Source organism: Varanus komodoensis, unplaced genomic scaffold, assembly GCF_004798865.1.
Source record: "Varanus komodoensis strain SLA01 unplaced genomic scaffold, ASM479886v1 scaffold92, whole genome shotgun sequence".
Classification (NCBI taxonomy): domain Eukaryota; kingdom Metazoa; phylum Chordata; class Lepidosauria; order Squamata; family Varanidae; genus Varanus; species Varanus komodoensis.
This window is the reverse complement of record NW_025336624.1, coordinates 817,840-830,056: the sequence shown is the minus strand read 5'-3', so window position 1 is coordinate 830,056 and position 12,217 is coordinate 817,840. Positions and strand designations below refer to the sequence as shown.

At 42.2% G+C, this 12,217-nt stretch overlaps 1 protein-coding gene across 3 annotated transcripts in view; it reads right to left on the bottom strand.

Moving 5' to 3' along the window:
* Window positions 1–12,217, bottom strand: part of ADAM11 (ADAM metallopeptidase domain 11) — a 96,782-nt gene that overhangs the window by 28,058 nt on the left and 56,507 nt on the right. For all 3 annotated transcript variants that reach the window (XM_044418737.1, XM_044418736.1, XM_044418738.1), the window contains exons 16-20: window positions 8,469–8,540; window positions 7,594–7,686; window positions 6,063–6,143; window positions 5,683–5,733; window positions 3,237–3,300 (exon numbers count right to left, since the gene is read on the bottom strand). In XM_044418737.1, coding sequence (XP_044274672.1) covers window positions 3,237–3,300; window positions 5,683–5,733; window positions 6,063–6,143; window positions 7,594–7,686; window positions 8,469–8,540 — 361 coding nt within the window. The remainder of the gene's footprint in view (window positions 1–3,236; window positions 3,301–5,682; window positions 5,734–6,062; window positions 6,144–7,593; window positions 7,687–8,468; window positions 8,541–12,217) is intronic.

Sequence of the window (12,217 nt, the reverse complement as noted above, 5' to 3'; positions counted from 1 at the left end):
ATTAGCCCTCTTCCAGTCATCTGACACTTCACCTGTTCTCTATGTTTTCTCAAAGCACATAAGGAAAGCCATGCTGTATTAGACAAAAGGTCCATCTAGTCCAGCACTCCAAACCAGCTGCCCACAGGATCACCTTAGCAGGATGGGTACAAGACCTTTGCCGACCCAAGCTCCTCAGCAAGTGGTGCATGCAGGCAGCCACCTCTGGTAAAGGAAGTAGCACATGGCCAGGAAGACTAGTAGCCGCCTCCCTCATTAATCTGTCAAACCCCCTTTTAACGCCATCCAAATTGGTAGCCATCACCACTTCCTGTGGCAGTGATTCCATTGCCTTTTGCCTTTTTCACAACACTGGACTGACATTTTCCATCAAGTTGTCTACTACTACCCAAAGATCCCTTCCTTGCAGTCACTGTTAGCTCAAATCCCATATATTTGAAGCTGGGATTTTTTTGTCCCAACACGTATTACTTTACTTGCTTGCTGATACTGAATTGCATTTGCCATTTTGATGTCCATTCTCCCAGCTTGGAGAGATCTCTCTGGAGCTCCTCACAATCTCCTTTGGTTTTAACCACTCTAAAAGTCTAGTGGCATCAGCAAATTTGGCCACTGCGGTACTTATTCCTAATTCCAGGTCATTTATGAATAGGTTGAAAAGTATTGGGTCTAATACAGAACTTAATAGATAATATAGGTAGTGGATCTGAGAGTTCTTCTACTAGTTCCTTTCTTACTCTAGGATGCAGTTCATCAGGCCCTGGATATTTGAACTCATTCTTTGACCATTTGTTTATTAGTCTCAAGCTTCATTCCTACTCCTTCAGTTTGTACTTCATTTCCACTGAGGGTGGCGGGGTCATAGCCCTGCTTTTGGGAGAAGACTGAGCAAAAGTAGGAATTAAACCTTTTCTTTGTCTTTTTTTATCAGTTTGTCCTCCTCATTGAGAAGTTGAGCCACCATTTCCTTTCTCTGTATTCTACTGCGAACACACCTGAAAGAAAAAGCTTTTTTGTTGTTTTTGGCATTCCTTGATAGCCTCATCTCATTCTCAGCTTTTGCCTTCCTGATGGCATTCTTAAAATTTGTGTTTTGTCTGTCTTTGCCTGGCCTTCTTTCCACTTCCTATACATATCCTTTGTTGTTGTTGTTGTTGTTGTTGTTGTTGTTGTTGTTAGGTCAACCAAAAGTCTGTTTTTGAGCCATACTGGTTTATTCTGTTGTCTTCTATCTCTTGTTTTTGACAGAATTTGTTTGTAATTGTGTCTTAACAATTTCCTCCTTTTAAAAAGTCCCTCTGATATTGAACTCATTTTTTCCTTAAGGTCATTTGCCATGGAACCTTACTTATCATTGTCTTGAGTTTATTAAGATCAGTTGTCCTACAATCCAAAGTATATGTATGGTCTCACTCAGTTTTTGCTTCCTTTAAAATCAAGAAGTCAAGTATGTGGTTCTCCTGTTGATACCACATTTGTAATCAACTCTTTACTCGAAGTATTTTTCTTTCCTTTTCTATTGTTCTTCCAAGAACTGGAAGGATGGATGAGAAAACTGTCTAAGCTGCAAAGTCCTTTAATTTCTTTCCCTGAGCATCAAAACCTGATGTGATTTCTTTATAGCTCCATTTGGTAGCATCATTTGTTCACACATGGATTAGAAGTAAGGGATAACTGTCCATGGGCTTTATTTGGCAATCTTTCTATCACATCTCTAATCTTAACTCTAGAGAGACAGAATACCTGCTGAGTTTATGAATCTCCACAACTCACTTGGATTTCAATCCCATGCAACAAGAAGTTTCCCACAATTACCATTCTTCTTTTCTTCTTGGTCTACTGATTTTCCACCAATTGCTCCCTATTGTACAGTTTCTCTTGTAAAATTATTCTTCTGAGGGCTGTCCTCCAGTGGCTGAAAGCAGTTACTTAGGTCTAGAAGTTCTTCTGGTGCAGAGTGTCTTCCAATTTCTCTGCTCCAAACTGTTGTCCTTCTCCAGAGAGATTCTTCATCAGGTTTTCTCAACTCAGCATTCTCCATATCTGCTTCAACCTCCTGTTGATCTTCCATCTCTGTGCTTGTTGTTGTTCCTGCAGTTCCATTGTTCTGTTCAAGAACTCTTCACTTTCTCTTACTCCTTGGAAGGTAGACACCATCTGCACAAGCACGATCATTTTTTCCCCCCAAGAATGCGACCAGCTGCATTTGTTGCAGGTATGCAGCATGTTACTCCAAGGAGGAACATTAAGATTGCACTCATTTTGCAAGTCACTACTGATGGAGACTCCTTTCCATCCATTGTGTGCTATGGAGGAAGTGAAAAATGAAAGTAGATCTAATGACTTCCATGCTGCTAGTTGCACAGGCCACTGACTTGAGCCTCTCAGTCAAAGTCCAACTTCTCTGCTGCTGATGGTGACCTGCTCTCACTTCCCAGAATTCTTCAGGCACATGCAGATTATCCCTACCACCTCCACATCTTGGCAGAAAACCATATTGCTGGTTTCAGTGAGCTATCAAGTAGAGGAAAACACTTTGATAGCCTGGTAATGGGAACAGCTTTTAGCTCTGATGTCTTGCTATTCAATTATTAGAATCAGTTATTAGCATGTCCCACAGGAGCCCCTTGGTCAGACACACATGGAAGGGCTTTCTCCTCTGTTGCTCCCAAACTGTGAAATGAACTCCTTCAAGAAGTATGATTAGTTCCATTCTCTTGGCTTTTAAAAAACGTGTGAAGACGCATCTTTTAAATCTAGCCTTTTAAATTATGTAGTTATCTTAATGTTTTGAGTTATATCATTTTAAATTGTTGTGCAATGCCTTGATGTGCTAAACCCTCATTGACCTCAACATTTGTCACAGCCTCAGGATTGTCTTATCTGTCTCCACTTATCCAAACAATTAACCAACTCCAATTAAGTTTGTCAGGTGGAAAGCTTCTAGGCCAGAGTTGAAACAATCCACTCCCCTACCCTTTTCTCCTCCTGCTGTAGCAAGCAGGACTTTTAGCTATGCCCTGTCATCAGTCAGAGTGAGAGCATGCACAATGGGTCAATGGAATTAATATCAAGTTGGGAGACAATACATTGACCTGCACATTTTAAAGCTAGAGATCTGGAGCTGGAAATTCTGTTTCCAGCTGCCGTTGGTGTTTATGGGCATGGGATGTCATAAGCATGTCACTACAGCATCCCCAAGACATATAAAGAAGAATGTCAAAGAACATATTTACCACGTCCCCACAATGCATTGCACTGGCGATCCCTAGTTTTGCAACGGCCTCCGAAACACCTGCCCTGCAGAATACAAAAAAAGACTTATTAGCAAAGTTACATTAGACCTTCTTTGATGCATTTGTGGACAAATTCAAATTTATGGGATCTAAAAGTGCAAATTCAGCTACTGTGACTCCTACAGTACTAGGGTAGCCAAGGGGATAAATTCTAATTTAGAAAGGGACTCAGGGTTGCACTCCAGAAGTCAGTGGTGCTATGGTCAAAGGACTTGATAAGATCAAAGTGTGTGGGGCCAGAGATACTTCATATTTTCTCACAAAGAATCTAATACACAGCTAAGTCCTGTGGATTCCTATTCAGGACTAATCCACAGTCTCAGAACACAAAATAAAGCCACTTTCAAAACATGCATGTCTAGTTTCTCCTTACAGGACTGATTTAAATGCCCTGGCATTTTTTACATATTTGAAGAATAGCGCATGTAAAGTTTCAATGTGTTTACATTCCCCTCATCCCTAGTGGCGAAATCTAATTAACTTTATTAAAAAGAGTCGCAGAATGTTCTATAGACACACATCTCAAAGACGATTTTTTAAAATATAGGTTGAATAAGCAGCTGTTTTCCTGCTTCTGGTGGTTAACGGCAGGATAACTCACAGCATCCTTTCCACATAAAGGTTTTAGGTTAGAATTACATTCATTGACTCCTGCGCCATCTAACCAAAACAAGCCCAGAAACACAGAACTCAACAGAATAAAACCCAAACTGCATGCAATCTTCCATATGATGATATAATGACTTTGTCCATGTATTGGAAAACTGAGCATGATTTGGAGCATCCCTAAATACCTGTCAGTTAAAAAAGATCAATAATTTTAATAAGAGGAAGGAAAGAAAGGAAGAAATAACTTAAGCTACAGATAAAACTCTGTAAGAAATAACCCTCTTACGGTGAAGTTGAAAAAAAATTCCCCATGGCCTTCTTAGTTTACTATTTACAGAAGCAAGATGGCATAGCCGCAAAGACAAGTGTGCGTGTGTAACCCTTATGAAATATTGATATAGCCCAAAGGGGTGGGACTAAGAAAGAGCCAGGCTCTTTGAAATTTGAATCAAAAAGAGCAGGAAAGCTGAAGAGGCAGGAGCTGCTGTTGCCACTAAGGCCCATGCTAACTTGGTCCTGGTATAATTCCTACACGTTCGTGTTGGGGGGTGAATCCACATAATGAATTCATGTATATCTTGAATTGGCATTTTATTCCAGGGTTTTGAAGATTCAAGCACATGGAGCTGACTCTTCTGTGTTGTGGATACTCTGACCAGTTGAAGAGTACATTTTATTATTTATTATTTATTTATTTAGTAAACTTCTATGCCGCCCCATTTGCTGAAGTCTCGGGGTGGCTTACAACAATAAATAAATACATATAATCATATAAAAACAATATAATTGGAAATGCCCTGGCCAAAGATAATCAATAAATAAGCTAACAATTAAAATGCCGTTTAAATAAAATGGTCTTGGCCTGGCGCCAAAAAACATATAACGATGGTGCCAGGTGGACCTCTCTGGGGATCACATTCCATAGATTGGGCGCCACCGCAGAGAAAGCCCTCCTCTGGGTACTTACCCTCCTAATTTCCTTCACGGAGGGTTCCCGGAGAAGGCCTCTCCCGCTGATCTCAAGGAGCGGGAGGGCACGTATGGACGTAAGCGCTCCTTTAGGTAACCAGGACCCAAGCCGTTTTGGGTTCTTTTGTTTGCTTTTGTATTTATTTATTTATTTATTTATTTATTTATTTAAAACAGTTATATCCAGTTGATACCAAACAGGTCTCAAGACGGCAAAGGACACTTGAACTTTACAGCTCCCCAGCTAGTTTTTGTATTGGTGCTCTTGTCAGGGACTTGGGTGCACTTAGTATTTTGTTATTATTATAGTTGTTTGTACGGTTTTGTTATATAATTATTGAAAAGAAGAAGTACATTTTGTATGTAAGGTTGTATTGCAATGTTCATTAGTGAGCCTGCCTTCATGTTTAGTGGATTCAACACATTTGACTGATGGTGGCTTGTTCAATACTCTGAGATAGTTCCTGTACCTTTTAGAGGTACTCAGTGGAGACATTGCGATCAAATGTGGTGTTTGCGTGATAGTAGTGCAGTGATGGGGGAAACTGTATCTGACAGAATGTTCATCTTCTTAAAGGCACAAATGGTCACTCTTGATGTAGACCTGCAAAGTCTCGCTGTACCTGTGTCCTGCCTGTCACTGCTTGCTCTCCTGCCCTGATGCTGACTCTTACTTGGCTCTATATAGGCTGTGCATGGCACAGAGACATGGCTATAACTGCACAGAGACAATTACACCTGTCAGTGGCTGCACTGCTTGAAATTCTGCCTATGGTCCTTGAGCATGAAGCTGAGATACCAACCTTACCTGCTCATTGTCACAAAAGTAGCCATCCTGTTTGTGCAAATTGGGTGGACACTAGAGAAAGGGGAAAAAACACACACACATAAAGGAGAGATAGAATATTATGTTGGACAGATCAAGACAAAACACAGCTCCCTTAAAGAACTAAATTAACTACAGCCAGGTCTTTGCATAACTTGGACTTTGGGGTGGGTTTTCTAGACTAGAGGAAGGGGCTTTTAGACAGATTTTGTTCCAGGCACCTCTAATTTTAGAAATTAAAGCCCTCACATTTTTGAGAACAGCACACAAGAGTGACCAAAAGCTCAGTTGCCTGACCAGAACTATAGAGTTTTTTTTTCCTTTTCTTTTCTCCATTATTGTATCCCTGCCTTGCAACTTACCTGACTAGAGTCACCAGTGCAGGTTTCAGGGATGTCGCACTCATTCACAGCTTCTCTGCAAGTGACTCCACGGGGCTCGTACTGCAAAGTGGGAGATGGCAGAGAAGCAGGAGAGTAATTTCATATTGGCTGGTAACGGGAGAAGCCAGGCAAATGAATCTACTGTTGTAAGAGGAGAACAGCAAACAAACTGCATAGTCTATCCCAACTTTCCTCCTTTTTCTCTTTAGTGCAAGAAGAGATGAGAATTATAATTCCCACTGTGACAGAATCCCCCCATCTGATAAGCACAAAGAAGCAGCACTCGTTGCTCTCTGCATTCCTACCTTCTTTACCTTCCTTCTTTTGACTAAGGAAAAGAACAGAGTGCATGGACTGTACATAATGCATTTGATGGATGAAGGGCCAGGTGGTTTCAGTCTCTCCAATGGCCAGCTGAAATTCGATACATTCTATTACTTCTAATCTGATTTTACTTGAATTTCATTCTTATATCATTGCTAATCACATCTACCAGCTGATCCAGGTGACACAGAAGCCACGCTGAACCAGGAATCAGATTTTTTCCATTTGCCTTTTCTTTTCATCTCCTTGTCAAACATCTTTGTGTTTTTCTTAACTGGATCTTGGTGACATTGGCAGGAAGATATAATATGGGCAAATCAGCCCAAGTGTTCTGGGTTGGCATGTTGTACTCACAACCTATGGGTCAATCATAGGTTATTTGCAGAAAGCAGACATTAGTATGCTCCACAGGCAGCATGTTTGCTCTTCCTCATACCTGGCAAATCTTGGGGTAATTAACATGTGAACTGGCCCAATGGATTCATAGTATGAGTCTTCTCACTAAGAATATGGAGATATGTTTGTTGCTAAGAGAACCTAAGGCCATGATAACCTTGAAGACAGAATTTTAAAAAGAGGGTACTTGGAGAAAAGAATGAGAGAAAGGTGTATCTGCTGCTTCAGATGGGACTTTTGGGCCCTGAGTGGGAAAGACAATGAGACCTTACAGAGAATGAAAGATTTTTCCCCACAATGTGAGATTCATTTTTATGCTTTATAACTTTTTGTAAGATATAACAATATTGGTTGTATAATAAAAGAGCCAGACTGGGAGAGCAGAACTCTCTTCTTTTATTATTTCACTATTTTGTCTTCTGCTTTTGTCGATGATTTTGCAGTTGCATTAAAACTTGCAAATTTGGGGACCTAGATCTATCAGCATATTAATACATATCTGTTCAGAAGCTATTCAAACATATAACCATTCTACACCATGCCACATGTTCCTAATAGTTAAGGAATTTATTTCTTGGGTGGAGATGATGGAAGCCTGCATAATATGGTCCTCTAGTCTGAATAACAACCTAGATAGGCAGTAGCAAACACACAGAGCTGATCTAAACTTTGTCTAAAGAAAGAAAATGCTTTGTTCACAACTGGTGCCGAAAGACTGGAAGCCACCTGCCTATTTCCATGGGAGACACCTCTTTCCAATCCCAGTTTGGTTCCCCGCCTCACTCTTTACCTTGCACCCTCGGCAGCACAACCCATCGCTGCACATGGCATCATGTGTAAGTGTGCACTTCTTGCAGCAGTTTCCACCAACCTTGGAGCATTCCTTTGAGAACAAGCAAGAAAAAGGAGGCAGCTGTAAAATGCTGGGAAGAGATCAGGTATTGGATGCCAAGGTAAAGTTTTTGTGTTGAGGTTGAATCTGGGCCCTCCCTCCACTCGAGAATTTCAAGTTTGCTCATAACATGAACTAAGCGCAATTCACCAAGTACATTATTTCCCATCAAGGTGGGTTCCCAAATGTGCTCCTTTTGATGTGTGCAAACTTGTACATTCATTAAAGTATTCTTTAAACTTTGGCAACGTGTATCTTTGACAAGGTGAAGCCCAGTATAATGAGGAACTTATAAGGTGCCATACCCACTGCTGCCAGTATCAGGGAGGGTGCAGGGGCTGCCCTTACACAGAGAAGTCTGCTAACAAGTGGTTCAGTGATGGAAGCCATTCTATCAGGAACATGTTTTTCTTCAAGACACAGAAGCCCACTGAGGGTGCAGTCTGGAAAGATTAGCAAAAGGTGAGTGTACCTTCACCTCACCTGCTTTCCTGCTTTTACCTCTAGATCCCTCCAGCTAATACTGCCTTTTGCTCCTACCTATATTTGCTGGTCCTGCCCTGTGGGCAATCTTATCTAACTTGAGTGGTACTGGTCGGAGTGCCCAAATCCATGTATATACATGCCTTTTAGACTTTCTCCTCAAATACCCCAGCCTCTGGATGCAATATGAAGCCCTTAAGCACACACTCAGGAAACTCCAATATGGTGCCAAAGTCAGCAGCAGCCCCACATCAAGTCACTGTCAAGTTTCAGTCCTACTTCTTGCTTACCGCCAGGGACCCACAGTCACATTCTTCTCCTGCTTCCACAAATCCATTGCCACATTCAGGGGGATCAAGAAGCTGTGACAAGTGGGGTTGGGGAGAGATGTAAAATCATCATTAGGGTCTTCCAAGACACATTCACTTTTGCATGCATTTACTTGTAAAGTTTTATATTCGACTCCCACCTCCAATTCATGCTTGGCCAGAAATGACTATCTTTGTGGTCTTAGTTTCATTTACTGTGAAAGTGGAGGCAGCAGTGGATTTGTTGTTGCTGTTGCTTTTAAGTTATACTGTTTTAAACAAACTGCTCAGTTTCTGACCCAGTTAGTAGCCCAGTGGGTTACCATTGTCAGACACTATCTTACTTGGAATGATAGTTTTGTTAGTGGTAATGAAACGCTTTCAAATAATAATTTGACTACAAGTACATAGCAACCCTTCTAAAAAGTGGCATCTGTGGAAGGGCAGAACCATCTGCAGACAGAAGTGGTCTGGCACTGCCAACCAGAAAAGGCCTCATGTACAGTTCTTCTGTCTTTTGCTCCTGAACAGATTTTCAAAATTAAAGAAAAGGTAGAACCACATGGTATAGTGGTTAGAGTGTTGAACTGGTACTAGGGAGATTCAGGTTCTAGTCCCCACTCAGCCATGGAGCTCATTGGGTGACTTTAGCCCAGTAACTTGCTCTCATTCTAACCCACTTCACAGTGTTGTTCTTATAAGGCTAAAACAGAGAGGATAATTATATAGCCTGTTTTTGGTTTCTTGCAGGTGAAAGTAGGATATAAATAAATTATAAGAAACAGATGGAGAACATGGCAATGCTACTCGGGCCTACAATGGCATCTGGACCTCCCCCCATAAAAGCAGCTTCTAGAAGCGTGGCATGGTGCCTCGTGAACATACGACACAGTGTCCGCAAGGCTGCTCTACACATTTCCTCAACTGGAAAAGGATGCTGCAGTGGCTGCTCCCCTGAGTGAACATGCTGCAGTGCATGTGGGATGGCTTCCTGCCCAGAGATTTTCATGCTTACAGGAGGAATGTTTTCATGGTTGCACCAGCTACAATGCCATCCATGCAAATAGATGGCTTTCTAAAAGTACACCACAGGTGCCTCGGGCCTTGCGAGGGCAGTTGGGAGGCTCATCCCATGGCTGCAGTTCTGAAAAGGATGCCCCTTGCCCTCCTGTTGCCTGCCACCTTCACAGCAAAAAAGCAACCATCTGGTTTGGCCCTTAGAGACCTGGATGACATGGTGCGAGAGCAGATCTTACTCGGAGGGAAAGGGATGCTCCTCCTGCCTCCATCTCATCAAAGCAAAACCACTTTCTCAGTTTGTCAGGTATGAATGCCAGAAGATCAAAGGAGGAGCTATGAGCTCCAAAAGAAGGGTATACAGAGTTCAGATCGGAAACCTGTTCTGTGGGTGGCTTAATCACAGCTTGTCTTAATTGCTTACTAATTTGAAATATGTTAAGAACATTTTATTTTGTATTTAATACATTTATGAAGCACACATGGTGCCTAACTGTCACACTGCACCAGGAACCCATCATCTGTCCTGAGTGACAGCTCAGACAAAGAGGCCTGGCCTGATGAAAAGTTGGTCACATTTGGAAATAGTTGACCAGCATCTTGGAGCTAGAGAACTAAGTCCAGAAGAGCTTGGGCACAAATAGTAGGTCTCTTTAGAATGTCCTCCCCTTCAGATGTTGCTTCCTGATTGCCTTTTCCTGAAGACATTCACTCCTCCTAGAGAATGGAGGATGGGGAAGTTGGGGAGCCAGGTGAGGACTGTTCCCTAGGATCTTTCTGTTCACTTGAGGAAACCAAAGCCCACTCCTCAGAGTCAGAAGGGAGTGACACTTCTTGGGCAGTGTATGGACCAGACATGGGCTGATTCTGGTGCTCCCAGAGTCACTGTCACTAGAGGATTCAGTCTCTGAGGGATGCCAATCCAGGGCCATGGCACTAACAGGCACCCAAGGTGACATACAAGAAAAATATTATTTAAAACAATAAACACAGGAGCATAACCCTGAATTGTCATGAAGGGGTAAATTCATCCTTTGGTGAAAGGAGAAACAGATGGCTCAAATCAAAGGTTTGTTCACAGCCCCCCGCACCCAAGAATTCCAGCTGTCAAGGTTTTCAGGAATAATTTAGGTTTACTTATCAGGACTAGTAGACTCAAGGACACCTAGAGATGCCAGGCCAAAGATTTCAATGGCAGGCAGCTGGAAAACTTGTCACTTTGGGACTGGTGGATGGGCATCAGCCCACTGGTCAGTTGGTGAGAATGGAAGTGGTGGAAGAAAGGACCTAGGGATAGTAAGATGAATTCTTTTGTTCTCCTCCTGGTCAGGTTACCTGCTGTAGACAACAAAAGTCCTCCTGCTCCCTGCCCAAGACTGGGTCATCAATCTTATGGGCATTGTGCATGTGAAGAGTTGCCAGGGGTTAGCCTTCTTATTTTTGGGATCCTGTGGTGAAACAGGTGTCTTGGGGAATTATTGTGTATGTACTTGCTTTTAGCTGCTCTCCAATTCCCTCTCACCCTTATATCCTTTTCTTTAAATAAAATCATTCTTCTAGAAATCATACTTTTAGAAATCATTCTTCTAGAAATTATTCCCAGAAACCATGCTTGAGTGAGTCATGTGCTAATTCCAGTGCCTTGGATGTTGTAGGGTCACCACAGTGGAAACCTCACCAAGCCCGAAGGGAGTAAGGGGATTCCTCAGGATAATGTTATATGCATTGTGTGAAATTAAATTTTAAAGCTAACGTTAAAATTGAAGTTAGAGAACAAGATTTTAAAAAATCAGGTAGTGTTAAAAGCCTGGTGGTGGAATGTAGAGTTTGCTGCCCATCTAAAACAAGGCCACCAAGAATCCAACTTCAGCTCCAGCAGGAGGAAGGAAGGAAATTTCATAACTGGGGTGCAGCTATTAAAAGGCCCATGTGCTCAGATACCTATGAGCCAAGCCTCCCTAGGTGGTGCAATGGATAATAGAGCCTTCAATATTTATCATAATTCATGAACACCTTCCTATGGGAGGAGGCTGTCCTTCAGAAATCCTTGCTCATACCCTGTAGAGCCTGGAAACAAAGAGGAGTACTGCTGAATCAGATCAAATGCCCATTTGCTTTTCACAGTGCTCAACCAGGTACCTCCAGAGAACCCAGAGGCAGGGCATGAAGGCAACTGTGCTCTCTTGCCACTATTCCCCAGCAACTGCAGCTCAGACACACATTGCCTTTGAACACAGGAGTTCCATGTAGTCCTCTGTCAGAGTCAACAGTTCTGGCAGACCTCCCTGCCTCCACAAGTTTGTCCAACACCCTTTGGAACAACCTAGAGGCCATGTTAGTGGTGCCCACAGTCACAACTTCTGGCAATACCAAATTCCTGAAAGGAACAGACATCTAGTGCTCTTCCAAATGTTTTGGCCCACAATCAACCCCAGCTGGCACAGCCAAAAGTAATGGGAGTTGAAGACCACATGGAAGACCTAAAGTTGTCCACCCTTGCCACAGAAGCTAAACTGCAACAAAGTCATTGTGGCATATCACTTTTGGGCCACTAGGGCCCACTTCACCAGATAATAATGTCCTCACATATAAGTTTTCTTTTTTCCTTTTTCTTCCTGCAAAGAGCTGACCTTTTGTGAATTATATTAATTTTGCCATTTCTATTTAGAGAAGTTACTATTTAGTGATCTGTCCTTACATTAGGCTTTCCTTGT